Source organism: Canis aureus, chromosome 12 (genome assembly GCF_053574225.1).
Source record: "Canis aureus isolate CA01 chromosome 12, VMU_Caureus_v.1.0, whole genome shotgun sequence".
NCBI classification, from domain to species: domain Eukaryota; kingdom Metazoa; phylum Chordata; class Mammalia; order Carnivora; family Canidae; genus Canis; species Canis aureus.
Window position 1 is genome coordinate 5,292,618 of NC_135622.1, and position 20,128 is coordinate 5,312,745.

A 20,128-nucleotide genomic window follows, 5' to 3' on the forward strand; every position below is an offset into this window, starting at 1 on the left:
AAAAAAAAAAAAAGATTAGAACAGTATCTTTAGTGCACTAGATTTGGAATTTTAAAAAAGAAGAGCAAAACTCCCCTGTATAGTGAAGAATTAACTTTACCCAAAGTAAAGGGAAGAGTTGAAGCAGAGGTATGGCTTTTGCCTTCTGCTACTGGGAGGTGATCTCTAGGCACCTAGAATGTCCTACTTCATAAGAGTGTCTTTGCTCTGGGGGTGGGATTGGCCACTGGACAGTGTGATTTGTGATGGCTCTGGAATAGAGGAGCTGGAGACTATGGGTCAGCAGTGTGGGCGGTGTGAGATAGATCCCCAATAAAAACTTTGGACACCAAAGACTTGGATAAGTGTCACTGGTTGGCAACACTTGAGTATTGCCACACATTGTAACCAGGAGGAGGTAATGCCATCCAGGACTCCAGAGAAGGTGATGAGAAGCTTTGTGTTGGGGCCCCTCCCAGATTTCACCTCACCTGTCTTTTCTTTTGGCTGGTTCTGATTTATGTTTTTTGTTATAATAAAACTTTAACTATGGGACGCCTGGGTGGCTCAGTTGGTTAAGCATCTGCCTTCGGCTCAGGTCATGATCTCAGGGTCCCCGGATGGAGCCCTGTGTTGGGCTCCCTGCTCAGTGGGGCTCCACTACTTCTTCTTCTCCCTCTCCTTCTTCCCCTCCCCCTACTCATGCACGCGCACGTGCTCTCTCTCTCTCTCAAATAAATAAATAAAGTCTTACAAAAACCCCCCCTTAATTGTAAGTAGAATGCTTTCCTGGGTTCTATGAATAGTTTTGACAAATTATCAAACTTCAGGAGGCAGTGGGACCCCTGAACTTGTGACTGAAGTGAGGGCAGCCTTGTGGGGACTGTGCCCTTAACCTGTGAAATTTGGTCTACCTGTGGTAACTGGCGTCAGACATTATGGCGTTTCCCAAAACCTGATTTTAGATTTAGATTCGGGCACTCTCTAGCTTGATTACTTCTGTCAGCTTCAGGGTGGTTTTTTTTTTTTTTTTTTTTTTTACCCTTAACTCTTGTTTTCCTCACGGGGTTAATTCTTAATGTGAGTAAAATAATATGCTATTTAAAATACCATGACGGGCCATCAAGATCTATTAATATTACTACAATGGAAGTAAATGGTGGGGATGACTGTAGCAGAGGTGTGGGTGGGATAGGAAGACTATTCAATCATTAATTCCACACGGATAATCATTGTGTTTGTATATTGTGTGCAGAGTGCTAGGGAGACAACTGTGATTGAGTCAAGGCCCTGCCCCTGTGGTTCCCATATTCTACTCAGGCAGAGAGAGAGAAGGAAAAAGCAAAAGTGGAAAATGATTAGGCTGTGGTAACTGTTGGAAGGACTTGAAGGAGGCAAATAGCGATATGTCAGGAAGCAATCGGAAGGGGTGTTTCCACTGGAAGAGACAGAGTGACCAGTAAAGAGCTCTCAGAGGAACTGACATTTGAATAAAGATTTTCAGGAAGAGAACTAGAGTGTTGTTTGGGCAGAAAAATAGCAAGGGCAAAGGGCCTGAGGTGGGATTTTTATTTTATTTAAAAGTGATGAAGCGGGGATCCCTGGGTGGCGCAGCGGTTTGGCGCCTGCCTTTGGCCCAGGGCGCGATCCTGGAGACCCGGGATCGAATCCCACATCAGGCTCCCGGTGCATGGAGCCTGCTTCTCCCTCTGCCTGTGTCTCTGCCTCTCTCTCTCTCTCTCTCTCTGTGACTATCATAAATAAATAAAAATTAAAAAAAAATAAAAGTGATGAAGCTTAGACGATTTTAAGTAGGCAAGTTACATGAATTGCTTTAAGAAGACATTCCAGCTGCTGAATGGGGAGGAGTTGAAGCAAAGAAGAGAGGATTCAGGTGAGGGTCTGGCAGAGGAGAGCTAGAGAAATGGTCAGATATTAGATCTGCTTTTAAGTAGAGCCAAACACCTTGCAGATGGAGTAGATGGTGGTGCTGGGGAGGGCAGGAAGACACAAGGTGTGCTGGTTGCGTCCTCTGAGAAGCAGATGTTGAGGAGTCTCACTCAGTCCCCACTCAAAGCAACAACTTTGTGTGTCACCCAGGATATGGGCCACGATGAACATGTCATCTCCAGAACAAAGAGGTCCACAAGGTATTGTGTTTCCTTTGTGGATGCAATACACAGCAGTTTGTCTTTTCTTCCTAGGAGGTATCCTAGCATGCCTCTGACTGCTGGATCCCCCAAACTACTGACAGGAGGAGGTCCTTAGAATCTTCGTAGAGTTTATTTTATTTTATTTTTTCATAGAGTTTATACAGCACCGTCTTGAGTGAGTGTGTCTTACCAAGGCTTTCAGATGCTAGCCACCTCTTGCTTGTTCTCGCCAATCAGCATAATGTCATTGATGCAGTGGATCAATACAGAGTTCTCTGGGATGTCCACATGGGCTAGATCTTTTCTGAATATATCATGACATAGATTGGGAGAGGTGTAATAGCCTGGGGGAAAAGGTAAATAAATGCTGTTCAGTCCATGTGAATGCTGCTTCTGTTTCCTGATTGGGAAAAAGAAGAATGCATATATGAAATCATTGGCCACTTGGGCACCTGGGTGGCTTAGCAGGTTAAGCAACTCAGGCCATGATCCCAGGGTCTTGGGATCAAGCTCCCCATCAGGCTCCCTGCTCAGTGGGAAGTCTGCTTCTTCTCCCTCTGTCCTTCCCCCCTGCCTGTACTAGCTCTCTCTCTCACTCTCAAATAAAAATTTAAAAATCTTAAAAAAAAAATCTATGGCCACATGTCATGTACTTGAAGCCATATTTATATGCTGTAGCCATGAGACCACATTCTGTGTGGTGGCTGCAATCAAGGCTTGAATGGAGCTACCATTCTCCAGGATCTATCTGTTTTCTGTAGGAACCAGACTGGATAATCAAACAGAGGTATGATAGAGACCACTATCCCTTGAGATCCCTAAAGGTAGTCCTGATTTCTGTCTTCCCTCCAAAATTAAATATATATTTTAAATTGAAGTACATTTGACACCAGTGTTTCAGTATACAACATAGTGATTCCACAACTCTGTATGTATGTTATGCTCGTTGCAAGTGTAGCTACCATCTGTCGCCATAAGACACAATACCATTGACTATATTCTCTATGCTGTACCTTTCAGCCCCATGACTTACTCATTCCATAACTGGAAGCCTATACCAACCCTCCCCCACACAACTCCCCTTCACTCTTTTTGCCCATCCCTCCCACTCTCCTCCTCTCTGGCAACCACCAGTTTTTTCTGGGATATTGCTTTTTTTTTTTTTTTTTTAAGATTTTATTTATTTGTTCATGAGAGAGAGAGGCAGAGACACAGGCAGAGGGAGAGGCAGGCTCCATGCAGGGAGCCTGACATGGGACTCGATCCTCGGTCTCCAGGATCACACCCTTGGCTGAAGGTGGCACTAAACCGCTGAGCCACCCGGGCTGCCCTGGGATATTGCTTTTTATTTACCATCTTGCCTTAGAGATGTGACAGTGTGGGGAGAGGCACAATTTCAGAAGCTTCCCCACTGTGACAGCTCTTATCAGATAAACCAATGATCCAATGTAGGGGCTTTCCTAACAGCCAGCTATATCGTCAGTTCCAGTTACACATTCACATTCAGGAATTGGGGCAGTGACCACCAGGTGGGGCCATGGGCCCGTGGAGCACCTTAGGATGGACTTCAGCCAGGATTCCATTTTGATGGGCCGGTAGTCCGTCCACTCTAATCCACAGAGTAGTCCATGTCCACGATGACATTTCAGGTCTCAGTATCAGTATCATTTCAGGCTCCATGTCACACAGGATACCTGCCCTCCTCTAGCTTACAGGTATTCAAGTAAATGGCTGTAAGTCCCTTTGGGAGAAGGACTGGAGGAATTCCTCCTGGTGACTCACCCCCTTTTTCATTCAATAGATTTCAGGTCTGAAAACAATTTCGGGTGTAGGGACTGGGCAAGGGATCATGACATTTTTTAAGTGTCATTAAAAAATTTAGGGACATCTGGGTGGGTGGCTCAGTGGTTGGGCGGCTGCCTTCGGCTCAGGTCATGATCTTGGGATCCAGAATCGAGTCCCACATCAGGCTCCTGCAAGGAGTCTGTTTCTTCCTCTGCCTGTGTCTCTGCCTGTCTCTTTCTCTGTGTCTCTCATGAATAAATAAGTCTTTAACAATTTTTTTATATTTAACTGTGGTTAAAAGACCTATAATAGAATTTGTCATGTTACTCATTTTTAAGTGTGCAGTTTAGTAGCGTCAAGTATATTCACAATGTTGTGCAGCCCAGCTCTAAAACTTTCTCATCTTGTAATACGGAAACTCTGTACCCATTAAACAAAAACCCCCCTTTTCCCCCTTTTCCCAGGCCCTGGAAACCACCATTTTGCTTTCTGTTTCTATGAATTTGACTACTTTAGATACTTCATATAAGTGGAATCATATGGGGCAGCCTGGGTGGCTCAGCGGTTTAGCGCCTGCCTTTGGCCCAGGGCGTGATCCTGGAGACCTGGGATCGAGTCCCACATCGGGCTCCCTGCATGGAGCCTGCTTCTCCCTCTGCCTCTCTCTGTCCCTCTCTGTGTCTCTCATGAATAAATAAATAAAATCTTAAAAAAAATAAGTGGAATCATATGGTAGTTGACTTAACATAATGTCCTCAAGTCAAGGTTCCTGCGATGGCTCCATACTGGGTGTGCAGTCTACTTAAAAAAATAAAATAAGGGGATCCCTGGGTGGCGCAGTGGTTTGGTGCCTGCCTTTGGCCCAGGGCGCGATCCTGGAGACCCGGGATCGAATCCCATATCGGGCTCCCGGTGCATGGAGCCTGCTTGTGTCTCTGCCTCTCTCTCTCTCTCTCTCTCTGTGACTATCATAAATAAATAAAAATTTTAAAAAAAGTCCTTAAGGTTCATTCATGTTGTGATATGTGACAGATTTCCTTCTGTTTTTAGGCTGAATACTGTTTCATCATATGTATATAGTACATTTTGTTTATCCATTTATCCTTTGATGGACACTTGAGTTACTTCCATCCCTGGCTCATTGTGAATAATGCTGTTATGGACCTAGGTGAGCAGATATCTCAAGATCTTGCTTTCAATTCTTTTGACTGTATACTGGGAGTGGGACTGCTGAATCATGTGGTGATCCTACTTTTATTTTTTGGAGGAACCGCCATGTTGTTTTCCATAGTGGATGCACCATTTTACATTCCTACCAACCGTGCACAGGGGTTTCAATTTCCCCAGTGTCTTCTGGATGGAGACTGTTCCTCTTTATTATTTTTTCCTCAAATGTTGCTTGCAAACTGATTCCTTCTTTAGTTCCTCTTTCAATACCTTAATATTTACAGCTAAGAAAAACATATTGGTATTGTTAGCATTCTGCTTGGAATTCCCCTAAGCCACCTCCAACATGTTTGTTACGTACGTTTTCTATTTTCCAAGTACCACAGGTAATGGTTTCATAAATGATTCCACTGCTGTATAACACAGATGACGCTGTTCTGTAAGCATCCAAAAGTGTTTTTCTCCCTGCTCAACCAACTTGTACTAATAGTCTTCTTGCCACCGGCCTTTTTCGCCTCTGCTTGCTCCCAGGTCCCAGGGCCATTGCCATGTGTTTTAGGTTTTAATTATGGCAGTATCCTACTTCCACATACCTATTTCTGCTTCAGTATGTATTGCTGAATGGCAAATCACCCCAGAACTTAGCGGCTTAGGACAACAATAATTTATAGAATTTCTCACAATTCTGTGGGTTGACCAGACAGTTGGCCTTCGGGTCTTGCATGGTGTCCTACGTTTAGCCAGTGTTTGTATGGAGGTTTGGATGTTGGGAAGATTCTGTGTGGTTTCAGGACCTCTTTCCCCATGTGGTCTCACATCCTCAAGAATGCTAGTCCAAGCTTCTTGTATATAACTGAATTTGAAGAAGCGTGGGCTTTTTACATGTGGTGACGGGACTGCAGGACCTTTTAGGGTCTAAGCTCTGCAACTTACACAACAGCACATCATATCGATCAAAGCAAGTTACGAGGCAAACCGAGATTCAAATGGCAGTTGGAGATACAGAGATGCCTCTTGAGTGGAGGAACAGTAAACTCACCTTGCAAAGGAGCTTGCGGGGAGGCTGAGAGATTGAGGACCGTTACTTAAGGATTTTCCACATTTATCTAAGATGCCTCTTAGACACTGAAGTACAGCCACATGCTGTAAGTGCCTTGATCTCAGAGGTGGGTTGGGGCTGGAAAGTACATTTGGGAGTCCTCGCCGGGTAGCTGTGATGCTTCTTGAGTTGTCCTGTCCACCAGGCTCCTGGCTACCGCGTGTCTGGGCTGTGGTGGAGGCAGGGTGCGAGCAGGGTGCAGCCCACCACAGCCAGGAGGCTGGAGGCTGGAGGCTGGAGGCTGGAGGCTGGGGGAGGAGAGACCTTCCTTCTTGGTCTTGCAGCGGCTCCAGGTCGCGTTCCCCTGCTAGGGCAGAGAGCACTTCGCCAGCCTTCTCCTTCCCTTCCCACCTCAACAGAGTCACAAGTGCTAGGGATGAGGTTAGGACAACTGGCCTGCATGTCGGGGGATGTAGGACAGGAAACCATTCTAGAATCTGCCTTGTTTTGCCACCTAAAGACGGGAACTCCTGAAAATGAGAAGCACGCTGCCCTGCTCCATCTTCTTTCTTTCTTTTTTAAAGATTTTATTTATTTATTCATGAGAGACACACAGAGAGAGAGGCAGAGACACAGGCAGAGGGAGAAGCAGGCTCCATGCAGGGAGCCCGACGTGGGACTTGATCCCGGGTCTCCAGGATCACACCCCGGCTGCAGGCGGCGCTAAACCGCTGCGCCACCGGGGCTGCCCTCCATCTTCTTTCTGTTGTGTTGCAGTTGCTGCCAGGTAGGAAAGCTGCAAAAGCAACCAGCTGCTACCACTTCTATTTCTTCTTAGTCTTCATCTAGAAGACAGTCATGTGGGCATCATTGCAATACTTGGTTAACCCACACCTGATCACCTTTATTCTACACTTTTTTGTGTTTCTTGGGAAGAAGGATCTGTTCCCTCTCATTGTTTTAATATCTGGAAGAAGGATAAGCAAGAAATGAGGCCGAAGCTAACATTTCTGAAAGAAAGAAGTGATTTCAGAGTTATTCCAAACCATCAGGAAAGACAGGGGAGACAACCCCAACTTGTCCAAAGCAGGAGGCAAAGAGGAAGAGGCATTAAGAGTTGGAGACTGAGGTGCAGATCCAGATTCTAGTGCTGCCCCCTCTTCCACGAGTTACTCTTCTCCATTTTGTCCTTGAGAAAAGGAAAACTGCCTTATGTCCCTCATTTCTGTTACTGCACCAGCCCCTACCCAACTGATAACTTAGGAGATGCTGTATTCTTTCCAACCTTAACGCAGTTTTCCACACATTTGTTAACTCTCCAAGATCCTATTTTTAAACTGGTTCTGCTAATTTTTGCATTCTCCCCCTGCCTGCTTCCAAGGCCAGGGTTGGGTTGGGGTTGGGGTGAGGCAAGTACAAGAGTTTCTGGCTCATCTCTCACTTCCTGAGCTGAGCTGGGTTGTACTAATTGACCTCAAGGGTCTCAGCTGTTCTAAGTTGGGTGTTTGTTAGATCTCGTTAGGCTTGTAATTAGTGCAGAAAATCTGGGTCAGAGGCAACTGGTTGGAGTGATGGTCTCAGGGGGCGTGAATAAAGGCGAGGAAGAGCAAACAGGTTCCTGGTTCTGTGGGTGGGGTGAGCCTGGGACAGGGAACGGTGGGACTGGTGTCATACACATGGTCGAACAGACACAGGGTCATGTGCAGAGAGGTGCTCAAACTCTTGGGTGTGTGCGTGTGCTGGGGTGTGTGCGCATGCATGCGAGTGTGTGTGTGTGTGTGTGTGTGTGTTTGCTCTCGCTTTTACTCCGGTTTCTTTCCAACCTCTCCTTATATGGTGTGGCTCCAGAGCAGGCTGGGGATTGGCTGCTGCGGTTGGGAGACTGGGAGCTTGGAAGAAAGGAGGAAGAGAAACGAACCACGCAGGGGCTGGGGGTGAGAAGGGGAGGAGGCTGGAGCTGGGCTTCTAGGGCTGTGCTACAGGGCTGCGTCCGCTTGCCTGGGCGGGGTAGAGGGGGAGAGATGGGGGGGGCTGGTTTCTGGGGAGAATATGGTAAAATATACTGTTGACAGAGGGGCTGGGACTAGGGTCAGAGCTCCAGGCTCAGCATGGCAATGCTTTTGGAAGGCTGGAGCCGGAGTCAGAGAAACTCGTGGGCTTCTCCTCTTTCTTCTCACCCTAAACCGCCTACCGGCTGTGCGGAACAGCAGCCTAGGAAGCCGTCAGCACTTCAGGTCAACACTTCAGACATTGGCCTCCTGTTCCCCAAACCCCTACTTACCGAGTGGGTGGGGAAGAACAGGCAAAATGGGTAAAAGTGTCACTTTTGAAATATGGAATTTCAGGCATTGAGTTCTTCACCTGTCTCCACTCCTGACCCTTTCAACTGCGCGTCCTGGAGCTCCTCGTCTCCCCATCCTAGGGCCTCCCCAAAGATTATCCCTTCTCCAGCGCATTTGTATAAGAAAAGATAGCACAATTGATGGGAGAGACCAGGGGAGGAGGAAAACACACACAGATGCAGGTGTACTGGCAACGGGGTAGTAAGCAAGTTGGCTCCTGTCCCCTTACTTGAGCTACCTGTTTACCCCAGAACCCAGCAACTGGGCAGGAGTGGAGGCAATATGGCAGGTAGAGAAACTGGGATGCTGGAAGGAGGGGAGCGATCGGGGAGAGGGGACGCTGGGCTCCCATGCTGTGGGTCCCTGCCTGCCTCCCATCCTGCTGCTGCCTGGGGCGGGGCTCCCTCCTTTCCTGAGCCGCGCTGGCCACCCACCTTTGCGGTAAGCTTGCAGCTGGTGTCCTTGGCTGGTGTCCTCGAGGGAAGACTGCAGCTCCCGGAGACAGGAGACCCTGTGCTGCTCCTCTGTCCCGGCCTCAGCGCATCCCTGGTGCCCGCTGTCAGAGCAAGGGCGTGGGCCCAGCGCGGCTCCCACGCTGGAGCATGGTGGTGGGGACCCCGGCCTGCCGCTGATCACAGCGGCCGTGGCCACGTGGCCAGGCCCCGGGAAGTGCCAGCAGCCCTTTCCTGATCTCCTGGCCTTCAGGCATCTCTGTCTGTCGTCTGCCCAACGAGAACTCTCCATTTTGCAGATGAGAAAACCAACGCGCAGAACGCTGGGGCCTCGCCCAGGGCCTGGTAAGTAAATCTGAACCCGCATCTGTCTGGTTCCAAAGCGGGGCTCATTTTACTGCCCTGTGGCCTGCTTCTGGTGCCCAGGAGGCCGCAGGAGCCCGGTGCCTGGCCCTCCATCTCCCAGGGGCCTGATCTTTCTTTTCTGCTCCCCTCACCCACCTCTCCTTCCAGGGCCTCCCTCTGTCCTCTAGCTCCCCTGGCAGCCACAGATACTTGGCACGTTGGGATATGTGTCCTTTTCACTTTTGTCTTTTATCATGTGGAGCACAAAGGAATAAAAAGAGGGAAAATGCTGGTAAAATAAAATACATACAAAGATGGGGACTTCTACAAAGAAAGTAACTATTTTAACCTGGATTTTCATGATTTGGCAATGGGTGGGTGTGCTGACCATGCTGAGCGCAGGAGAGGAGAAGTCTGCAGACCCAGATTTCTTCACCTGCTACCCCAGGAAACCCTGGAAGGACACTCAGGCGGCCTCTCCCTCTCGGGTGGGGTACTGGGGTACGTATTCCTCAGGGAGGAGAGTTGTTTAGAGAACTACGGGCTAGCTCTAGGGACAATCCTCAGGGCCGCATGCAGGGCTACAGAAAACACAGCACCTCCCTTCCATGCAGCCCGTTTAACGTGGAGACATCGCCCATCTCGCTTACTTGGGATGTGGAAGTAACAGCAGAGCAGAAGAATGGGAGGTGAAGGGTCGGTGCTTCACCCAGAGGATTTCCCTTCTCTCCCTCCTACTGAATCTTCCTGAATGTCCCATGAGGGCAGCCTCACTGCCAGTGCCCAGTCTGTCCCCATGGTCTCCCCCATCTCCCCTCTCACCCCAAGAGAAGTGCCAGGGCTTGGCTGTTGGAGGCAAGTGGAGAGCTAGGGAAGGGGCCAAGGGGTGGGAAGAGGTGCATATACTTCCAAGTGGTTTCTAACCCCATTAGTTGATCCATAAGACTCTCTGTCTCCTTGTCAAAACCTACTCCTCTCTTGGCTTCACAACTTTTCTCTGGACCATGTCACTGTTGCTAACCTGTTCTCAGGAAGTTCAGAGGGAAGAAGCCAACAAAATAGTGTGAGATCTGCCATGACAAGAATGCAAGGGAGCCTGGCCAGGAGGGTGGTGGTACGAGCATAAAGATGTTTTGCTTAAGTTGGGGCTTGATGAGTATTGGGAGAGGTCTGAGGAAGGAGAGGGAGAGGCTACAGGAAACCCTAGCTTGGCCAAAAGAGGAACCTGGGCACATGTTTGGTTTCCCCCCAATCTTGCCCAGCTTGCATTGCAAATTAGTTTTGTTCTTAGTAAGTATGCCCTAAGTTCCCCTGCACCGGGCCCCCCTCACCTAGGGACCAGGCCAACCCCAACTGTCCAGCACCGGATCTCTGAGTCAGGGTTGGGAGAGATGTGGGAAACGAGGGATGAAACGCGGCAAGTAAGAAATCCAGGCCGCTCGATGTCATTCAGAGGATGAGCAAGAAGCTGGTGCACCTTGTGGGATCCCACAAATCCCACTCTGGGCCGGGATGGATGTCACTTCTGTGTACACAGGCAAGTGGCAATGGCTTCTATATCCCTAGGACTAGAGCTGGGCAGCTGAAATTGCACCCTCAGACTGAAAACCTGGACTGGGACCTCAGAGCAAAAGCCTTCCCCCCAAACTTAGCTTATCCACGTCCTTGGGTCCTGGAGAACAGCAGGACATTCCCTGGCATGTCTAAATGGCTAGACTATGCTTTTATTCCCCTCTCACTTCATCTAGGTGAAAGCTTCTTACCACCACTATAGGGGTCACCTCTCCAAATCTGAGGCAATTTAGGCATCAGAGAGACAGACCCGGAGAAGGGAGGCGAGGAGGGCAGGAAAGGAGGATGGGAGGAGGATTGGGGAGCAGGAAGAGCAACGAGTTGTGTTTTTTTCCTTTTTTTGACTGAGGTAAATAAAAAAGCTTTATCCTGCAACACTTGGAGGTAAGAGTCCGAGCCCCCCGAGTTCCAGATGCCAGCCCCTTCCCTCACATGAGGCTCTTGCGGTACTGACTGTGCTGAGCAGCTGGTCTGAGGTGGGAGTCGGGGCTGTGCAGGTCCATCTGTCTGTACAGGTCCCTCAGCTCCCGGACCTCCTGCAGCACCCTCTTCGCCTGGCTCCAGTTCGACGACGCCTCTCCCAGCAGCCGCTCTGTCTCTAGCAGCAGCTGTTCCGACTCGGAATCAGGGGGAGACCAAGGGGGGTCCTTGGCCTTCCGCTTCCCGTCTCCCAGGCCCTGAACCTCTGCCAGCAGCTCCTGAGTCTTTTCCAGTTTCCTGGCTACCAGGTCCTGGATCCGGGACAGCTGGGCCGGGTGGGGCGGAAGGAGGGTGGGGGGGTCCTGGGGCCGCAGCGGGTTGGTGCAGGGGGGGACAGCGTCCCGCCGGGACAGGATCTCCTCCAGGGAGGCACAGCGGCCTTTCTCTGTAGGGGTCAGCTTCTTGGGTGCCTGAGGGGTATAGGTGGCCCCTTTGTCCGGCTTCTCCCAAGACCGGGGAAGGCCGCCGGCCCGCTCTGAGGAGGGCTGGACGTGGTCCGAGTCTGCTCTCCGCCGGCTGCCGGCTAGCTGGGCCGCTGACTTGTCCAGGTCCACCCTGAAGCTGTCGGCGCAGGAGGTGCGCTCCTCAGGGGAAGGCTCCTCCTCCTGGATCAAGTCCAAGGTCAGCATCCCATCCGAGGTAGAGGTGGAGGCCTAGAGGGGGGAGAGGATGGGAATGAAGGGAGTGGACTGCCATAGGGGGCCTGTTGGGAGTGACTGCCAGAGAGAAAGAGAGAGACACACGCACACACACACGCACGCGCGTGTGTGCAGACTGGCCATTTCCCCCTCAACGCGCTTCCCCTAAATGAGAAGTGCTCCATCCTAACAACTTTCTGACTTGTTTTTACGATTTCTTATTCCTTTGATAGTGATTTGAACTTTTCTCTTATTCTTCTGTGTCTTAAAGTAACTTCTGCTTGTTTCCCATGTTCTCCACTTTCCTACAGACCTCCCCAAGAGTGCCTTTCTTCTCCATCTCATGCTTCTTCTGAGCATCTTTTGGGGTCTGGCACACACAGGATGCTCCACGGCGCACAGTAATCGGTGCCCTCCCAGCCACACACCTCAACCGCCTCTGCTCTAAAGAGCCACAACCCCTTGCCTTACAGGAAAACTTGTTCTACTTCCAGAATATCGTAATAAAAAAAATAATACGGGTATTATTCAGCCCCTCATGCATCCTTGTACATATGTGGCTTGAGTCGTTCATTCCTCCCAGCAGCCCTTCAAGGTGGGCATGGTGACTGCTCTACTCTACTGCTGAAGACATAGAGCCTCAGGGAATCACAGGGAGAAGAGATTGCAAAGCTGGGTTCCAACCTGGTTCTGTTTCCAAAGCCTATATTCTTTCCACTCTACCCATCTGCCTGCCTCCCTAGAGACTGAGCGCTTGGACAGTGAAAGGGACCAGCACTTGGTGTGTCACAGGGCTGCATGGTGCAGAGCCTCATGCTGTTCCCCCTCAGGACAGCCGGCCACTGCACAGTAACAGGCCCCGCAGCACAGCAGTCACTGCTGCTATTTTTCACTTTCCTTGTGGGTAGATCTCATTTCCCACAGGGGATGATAAACTGATAGAGGGCAAGGACTTTTGAACTCATAGTAGGTACTAACTAAATATTTCTGCTTGGAGGAATTGGGCTGGGGGACGGGGTGAAGGGGCTTCCCTAGCCTTTGGCCTTGGTATGGCAAATGCCTCTGGTGGGCCGTCTCAGATAGTCTTGTCTGAGACAGACTAATGTGGAGTTGGCCCTTCAAGAAGTTTTACACCCTTACAATCTTACATACCACGGCCATCAGGTGTCCTCGAGTTGGGGGGCGGCGGGAGTGTTGGATTTTTGCCCTGTCTCGAGTGGGGTGGGCGAGATAGCTATCCTCCTCCACGGTGACCTGAAGAGATGCACTGTGATGAGTCATGGGTGTTCTTCACAGACCCATGTGAAGCAGCCCCTGAGTCCTCGACTGGGAAATAAACCCACCCATTAACTGCTTCTGAGAAAATTCAAAGACAAAGCCTTTATGGCGCCTGTGAGGGGCGGTGGGGTGTGTGTGTGTGTGGGGGGGGGTTCCAAGGCTGGCCCCATGCATCCAAAGCACAGAAAGAGTTGGCAGAAAGACATAAAAGGTGGGAGAATGGGGTTTGCAAAGGGAGCTAAAGAAGTGTAGCTCGTGGGGGTAGCAGGTTAAGTGTGGTCCACCCATAATCTGTCCCTTTAGTGAGTCATGGTTACTGCCTCTGCCCTGCTGTTCCTCCTCCCCAAATGAGCCCCCCTGACCTCATCCAAGATGCGGTTCTTGGCTCGGGTGATAGCAGAGTTGAGGGCATTGATCCATGATTCCTTCTCTTCTGGACTCACTGCTAGGAAGATCAGGTTGGGAGCCTGTGAGGGGAAGATTCTTGGTTCAGCCAGGGTTTTAGGGTGGGTGCCTCACTAGGACAGTAAAGAAATAAGGAATTATCATCTCATTCTCTTAGACTCAGCTCGTAGGAGAGTTTCTGCTTCCAGAGTCACCCACAGAACTAAGAAAACTGGCCCCTATTCCTAGAAGATGCCACAGCTTAGAGGTTCCTTTAGAAATGACCAAGGACGAGCTAAGAAGGTTAATGGATATACATACATCTGTCACTGGAGATAATTATAAGGAGGTTTGATAAATGATAAAGGACAGAGACTAAAATAAAGATCTTTAATGTTTGAGTAAACAGAATGTAACAGGATCTCCCCTGAATTCTCTCAGACAAGAGAAACTGGGTTCAGAACTTCAACCATCTATCAGGTACAGGGAAAAGTGATTTTCTTCCAAGAGATGTGTGATGTATATGTGCGTGTATGTGAGAGAGCGAGCGAGAGAGCCGATCTTTGTGACTGGACAGTTTAAAAGCTGCTTTGCCTGCAGGGAAGGAAATGGCCACAATATTCTCAGGTTAAATAACAAAAGCTGGTAGAAGAGCAAGGCCATCTGAGCCAGGAATGGGGGATGGAACCCACAGGGGGAGGGTGTTCTTCACCCCCAGCACCCCCCCTCCCCCATGCAAGCGGCAATGTTCTAGTGGCCAAGGAGGCAGGACAAACCTACCGTGTTGCCGGGCTGTTTGGAGTGGGCAAGAGTAAACTTGCTATGATTTTTCTTGCTCCTGCTTTTGGATTTCCGGAGCTCTTCACACTTCTCATAGTCACTCAGGTCAAACACCTCTTGAATATTTTTCTCATCTTTTACCTAAGGGAGGGTTAGACGTGAGGTGCTGAGGATAAAATTACTTCATGCCTTCCCTCAGACTGTTGATTTGGACCGGTCTTGGGAAGCAGGATAAGCCTAAGAAGAGGGGAGGGAGAACAGGATAGGAGAGCTGTCTCACCCAAGGCCCACACAGGCCGGACAGGGACACAGCCCTGGGGCAGCCCTCAAACCCGGGATTCCTCAGGTGGGCTTCCATGTAAACCCTATCCACAGGCTCTCCAGCTAAGCTACTGTTTCCAGAGCCCCAGGATGTCTCTCTTCCTTATGACCCCCATTATGTCCTTCAAAAGACAAGGCTTACATGGCTAACAGGTTAATCCTATCTTCATCCCTGGACTGCTGTTGATCTCCCAAGGGAGGAAATAAAAGCACCGTCAGTATTGGGGGATGTCTTGAGGCAAAGGTCTCCCCCATCTTATTAAACGTGTTGGTTATTTATTTATTATTTTTTAAAGTAATCTCTACACCCAATGTGGGGCTCGAACTTAGAACCCCAAGATGAAGCGTTGCCTACTCCCCTGGCTGGGCCAGCTGGGCTTTCTTACCTGACCTGACTCCCTCCTCAAATATATACTATCAAAAAGAGTCATCTACCTCCTTCATTTCAGGAACTTCAGCATCACGAAAACAGCAGTTCCCTGGATCCGTGTGTTGAATTTGTTCAGACAAGGCCGAGAAACATGCCTGTACTTCTTACTCTCCTTCCTCCCTCCCAGGAACCGGGACAACCCAGCCTCGCCCCTGCAGGCCTCGAAGGCCACTGAGGGCATCCATCCACCTCTCCCTTGACAAAGATGCACTTATTCTGTCCCTGGAGGACGGAGGATCAGATCTGCGCCCTGCTACTTCCTTGCACGGTTCCAGTGAGAGCCTAAGCCCCTTCCTGCTGGAAGTTCTGTCTACGCGTGGCCCTCCCCTGCCCTGGCGCCTCCCCTGCACCCGGTGCTGCCCTTCCCAGCTTCAGCCGGCACTCGGGCCCTCACCCTCTTGCTCAGTGTCTCACCGGAGACCCTGATTCTGTCTACATCCCCTGACGCCCCCCAGCCTGTGCTGAGCACCGCAAAGCAAATTCCAGTAAGACTTCTGCCGAGGTCTGTTTGAAATCTCTCAGTTGTTTGTCCTCCCCACTAAGGTGACCCCCCGCCATCCCCGGACTGGGACTGGGGGTGCTGGGAGGCTGTGACTCCCAGACTGTGCTGGCTCACAGGAAGAGAGGGCCTCAGACACCAGCAGCCTGACATCCGCAAGCCCTCTGGCCCTCTGCCGCCTCCAAGGACCCTGGGAACGCGCTGCTTGTGCTTTCCTGGGACGAGTGATGAAAAGCACCAGTGCCTGTCTTGTTAAAGCTAAACAAGCAAATAAAAGTAGCCTCGTGTCTACTTGGAAGTCACCCACCCTCCCCGACTGGAATTACTTCCCATGCGCCACAGCGGGAACTGGGTGCCCAGGTGGCTTCATCTATTCTCCTGGCTCTCCCCAGCCCTGAAGTAGAGGAGCGCTTTTCTCTTCCACCCCCAGCCCATCTCTGGTCTGGCGTCTCTCTGTTCTTCGGACGGGCTGCTGGGCCCAGAGGCGGACACAGAGGAGGAAGGCTGATCACACAGCCTCGTGTGGGTCGATGGCTGCCCATCCATCTGCCCATCTGCTCTGGCACGACTGGCCTCCTCCAGGGCCCTCCCCCTTCCGGGGCTCCCCGGCTCTGGGCCCGGCAGGACTGGGGATGGAAGCAGAGAAGATGTCGGCAAGGGGTATCTGAGGACAATTCCCAGAAGCATGGGGGCAGGGAGGGAGGATGATGTGCTGCATCCTCCCGTCCTCCTTCCTCAGGCTTGAGACTATCAGCAGATGCCAGAACTCTTAGAGAGGAAAGTGCTGGGTGTGTGTGCGGGGCCAGGGGAGGAGAGGTCCTTGTTGTTTTCCTTACAGGAAGGCAAGTGAAGGGAGGGGGCATTCTGCCCTGGACACGGGTGACAAGGAAGGAGGATGCAGGGACAGAGGTTAGGCCTTGATAGGGCAGGGGCAAGACAGGCAGCAGGACCGGTAGATTCCAATTCCCACGGAAGGTACACAACTCTAAGACCTTTGCTCTCCACTGTATGGTTTTTCCCCCACCAAATTCCCAAAGCCTCATTTATAACTACCCATTTTCCAAAGGTAACCCCACCCTTCTGCTGGCCCACAGACAGGGCTTTTCCCTTGCCAAGAAAGATGCCCAATTTCCTCTACCAGGAGATCTCCAGAAGATCAAGTTTCTGTTCCAACACATCAACCTCATGATCATAAGGTACCCTTTGAGAATGAGGAAAATGATTAATAACAAAAAATACAGGAGGATTTCTTTGATGGGTGGGAGAGCCTGGCTTTATATGGAAAAGCAACAAAGAAAGAAAATTCGAGGGGAGAGGGTTACGAATATTCTTTTTTTTAAAGATTTTATTTGTTTATTCATAAGAGACACACAGAGAGAGGCAGAGACACAGGCAGAGGGAGAAGCAGGCTCCCCATAGGGAGCCTGATGTAGGACTCGATCCTGGGACCCCAGGATCACGCCCTGAGCCAAAGGCAGATGCTCAACTGCTGAGCCATCCAGGCGTCCCATGGGTTAGGGATGTTCTTGCATTACTACATAAATTACAAACATCATACTTTGCATTAAAAAAATATCCTGAGGGACGCCTGGGCGGCTCAGTGGTTGAGCATTTGCCTTCAGCTCAGGGTGTGATCCCTGGGTCCTGGGATCGAGTCCTGCATTGGGCTCCCTGTGGGGAGCCTGCTTCTCCCTTTGCCTGCATCTCTCATGAATAAATAAATAAAAACTTAAAAAAAATTAAATTAAATTAAAAAAAATCTTGAATCTGTTAGCTCTAGAGCTTGTGGGAAGCGAAGAGAATAGAGCATAGAGTCCTCCAGTAGCTTCATCCTTAGTCCAGGGCTGCCTGAGCAGGGGGACGGGCTCCAAAGAAGAGGAGTAAGGGTAGGCTTGTGCCCACTGCTCCTGCACCCCTCTCGGCAGGGGGCAGCGGGCCCCATGACTGGTCAGATGCTCCTGACTCATAGGACACCAGGCCTCGGAGGCTGAGGTCATTCATCCTTCCCCCAGTCTCTGTACCCTTTCCTCCACAAACAAGGAGCAAGCACACTTTTGCTCCAGACTCTGTTCTCTGGACAAATACAAATGAGAAAAGATCTCTTGTTCCTTCTACCCTTTCACTGTTGACATATGGGAAGTTCTCTCCAATTGCTCACCAGAGTTTGCTGCCATTATGAAGTTCGGGGAAGACAGGAGATACACTTTGACACTTGCTTGTTGTTATTATTATTATTATTATTATTATTTTTAAATTGGAAAGCCAGAAAATTGGAAAACCTTCTACGGGATTTGGGGTTGGGTAGAGGAAGCCCTTAAAAATGAATCCTATCAAAGGCTTCTCTCACCACCTACCATCACCAAGTTCCCGCCTGGCGTCAACAGTCAGGTCGAAACACCCCGAAGAGGGATTGCTCTGGCCCTGGCATGGCTTAGTTCTTCCCTACTTGCCTAGCTACATGTTCTGTTGAGACGATTACTTTCTCTAGGGCTGTGTCTGTGTCTGTTTCAATACCATAAAAGGATTTATTTACCTCAATATAGTCTACTGCAGAAAGCAGAAGAGGTTAGAGCTCAGGGTGGACTTCCCAGTTAGCTCTGGGGTGAGGGAACACGGGGCAGGAGGGGCCGTGCCACCCGGGGAGCACAGGACAGTCTCCAAGCTAGTGTTGACAGCATCTCAGAAGGAGGGACTGAATGTCTTTCACCTCATGGAGGCCAATGTCAGTGTCTCAAGTGTTAACCGATCTCCAGAAATAAGAGAGAAAAGGGAGAAGAGTGTGGATTCAACGATCCGGGCTCAGGTTCTGAATGTAGACTGTGGTTTTCATTTTAATTACCCAGAGACAGATAAGGGGTTGGTGACTCCATTTGTCTCCTTTCTGATACAAATGGGAGAAGTTATGAAGAGGGTGGTGAATGAGTTCCTTGCTTCTCCTCCTCCTCCTTTTAACGGAGCGGGAAGCAGACTGGTTAGGATCATTGGCTTCAACAGAAATAACTGCCACTCACAGACACTCTGCCCGAGGCCATAGGAGACTGACCCAGGGCTGTGTATGTGTTTTCTGTGATTGGGGCAGCTGTACTTGCAATATGGCCTGCGCCTGCCCCGGCTAGAGACAGGAAAGAGGTTAGCTGGCTTGGGGTAGGGGAGCGGGAAGAGGTGGAGAAGAAACCCCATAGAGTTTTTCAGCAGCTCTGGCAAAGAAAAAAAAATCCTACCTCCAGCTAGCTTGCCAGGATAGAGTAGGGGGCAGCAGGGGACACTTAGAACTTTTGGGACATCCTGGGAGGGGGCTTATCATCCTTGTCAGAAAGGTGTTGGCCGGGAAAAATCATTAAATAAGATGGACACTCAACTTGGAATTCTGACTCGGGTTTTCTGGATAAAGGGTGACCTTTCTCTGCAGATGCGACAGGGGTAGAGACCAGCTGAACTGCTGAACTTGCTTCTGCACAAAGTGGGGGAGGGGCGAGGGCAGGGGGACGCGGAGGCAGGCAGGTCCCCTGTGGAGGGACAGCACGGGAACAGGAGGAGCCAGGGGCGGGAGGCGGAGGGCACCTACCTCCTTCTCCGAGATGTACAGCTGGTCCCCCTTCAGCACCACATAACGGTTTTTCCAAATCTCCCTGAAAATCCCCTTCCCGCAGAATTTCCGGACCCAGCCGACCTTCTCCGGCGGTGCGCACGGGTGGCTGCCGTCCTGAAGCCCCTGCCCCGGGCGACAGCACAGGCCGGTCAGCGGCTGCCGCGATCCGCCCGGGTCGTGCCGGCCCTCACGACCCCCCTCGGCGGCCCGGTCCCCGCGGTCCCCGCGACCGTCCCCCCGAGCTGCGTCCGCTGCCCGCGCCCCCGAAGGTTGCCACTCCGGGCCCCCTGCCCCGCCGGCCTCGCCCTCCTCGCGACCGACGGGTCCCGGCCGCGGCCCGGGCGCGGGGGCCTCGCCCGCCCGCCCCCGCCCCCGCCCCGCCCGCCCGCAGCCCCGGTCCCGCGGCGCCGGCATCCGAGGCAGCTCGCCGGATTCCTCATTGTCTCCCGCCGGGGCCGGGCCGGGCCGGGCCGGGCCGGGCCGGGCCGGGCCGGGGCCGGGGGGAGCAGCAAAGTCAGCCAAGTGCGAGCCCCCGGCCCGAGGCGGCGCACAGCAGCTCGAGGGGCCGCCCGGGGTCCGGGGCGCGGCGGGCACACTCACCCTCTTGGCGGGATGGTTCTTCTTCATCGTTCCCGGAGGCGCGGCGCGGGGAAGGGGCCCGGCCCGCGGAGCTGCCCCCGCCGCCGCCGCCGCCGCCGCTCCGCCCTCCCTCGCCCGGACTCTCCCCTTCTTTGTAGCTCCGGTTACACTAGAGGCCGGCCTCCCTCGCACTCGCACTCGCACTCGCACTCGCACTCGCACGCACGCCCGCCCCCCGCCCCCCGGCGCCCTCCATGCCGGCGCCCACGCGGCCCGGGCCCCCGCGCGCCCCCGCCGCCGCCTCCCGGCCCGCGCC

At 51.5% G+C, this 20,128-nt stretch overlaps 3 protein-coding genes across 36 annotated transcripts in view; 1 reads left to right on the forward strand and 2 right to left on the reverse strand.

Moving 5' to 3' along the window:
* Positions 1-15,946, forward strand: part of LOC144280412 (uncharacterized) — a 204,584-nt gene extending 188,638 nt beyond the window's left edge. For 13 of the 32 annotated variants that reach the window (XR_013348805.1, XR_013348818.1, XR_013348810.1 and 10 more), the window contains 3 exons: positions 9,217-9,262; positions 11,350-11,935; positions 12,264-12,503. Coding sequence is in view for 4 of the 32 variants with exons in the window: in XM_077842445.1 (XP_077698571.1) it covers positions 8,232-8,357; positions 9,217-9,262; positions 15,273-15,571 (471 nt within the window). In the remaining 28 variants the exon portion in view is untranslated. The other 19 variants (XR_013348828.1, XM_077842446.1, XR_013348832.1 and 16 more) reach the window with 17 other exon arrangements.
* On the reverse strand, positions 1,834-11,007 carry LOC144280411 (uncharacterized). 2 transcript variants are annotated; one of them, XR_013348803.1, is made up of 2 exons: positions 6,124-6,764; positions 1,834-2,476 (listed from the first exon to the last, which is right to left on the reverse strand). XR_013348803.1 is itself a non-coding variant. In XM_077842444.1 (2 exons), the coding sequence occupies exons 1-2, from the start codon at positions 9,282-9,284 to the stop codon at positions 2,331-2,333; spliced, it is 531 nt and encodes a 176-aa protein (XP_077698570.1). In that variant the 5' UTR covers positions 9,285-11,007; the 3' UTR covers positions 1,834-2,330. The 2 variants fall into 2 exon arrangements, 1 of the variants encoding a protein (XP_077698570.1); XM_077842444.1 differs by lacking the exon at positions 6,124-6,764 and adding an exon at positions 8,900-11,007.
* On the reverse strand, positions 11,156-20,040 carry PLEKHO1 (pleckstrin homology domain containing O1). 2 transcript variants are annotated; one of them, XM_077842442.1, is made up of 6 exons: positions 19,834-20,040; positions 19,210-19,356; positions 14,395-14,535; positions 13,593-13,697; positions 13,105-13,206; positions 11,156-11,967 (listed from the first exon to the last, which is right to left on the reverse strand). In XM_077842442.1, exons 1-6 carry the CDS (start codon positions 19,858-19,860, stop codon positions 11,263-11,265), a joined length of 1,227 nt encoding a protein of 408 aa, XP_077698568.1. In that variant the 5' UTR covers positions 19,861-20,040; the 3' UTR covers positions 11,156-11,262. The 2 variants fall into 2 exon arrangements, with proteins under 2 accessions (XP_077698568.1, XP_077698569.1); XM_077842443.1 differs by lacking the exon at positions 19,834-20,040 and having other exon boundaries at positions 13,593-13,748; positions 14,395-14,631; positions 19,210-19,348.
* Between the last annotated feature and the right edge of the window lie 88 nt (positions 20,041-20,128).

Bases quoted from the DNA above. Each gene is read 5' to 3' on its own strand.
- LOC144280411 (XM_077842444.1), bottom strand. From the start codon at position 9,284: ATGCGGGTTCAGATTTACTTACCAGGCCCTGGGCGAGGCCCCAGCGTT. The intron at 2,477-8,899 runs GTGGGTGGCCAG...CTTTTCCCCCAG, and splicing joins GCTGCAAGCTTACCGCAAAG to GCTATTACACCTCTCCCAAT.
- PLEKHO1 (XM_077842442.1), bottom strand. From the start codon at position 19,860: ATGAAGAAGAACCATCCCGCCAAGAGG. The intron at 19,357-19,833 runs GTGAGTGTGCCC...CGCCCGGGGCAG, and splicing joins AGAACCATCCCGCCAAGAGG to GGGCTTCAGGACGGCAGCCA. The intron at 14,536-19,209 runs GTAGGTGCCCTC...ACCCTCCCTTAG, and splicing joins TGTACATCTCGGAGAAGGAG to GTAAAAGATGAGAAAAATAT.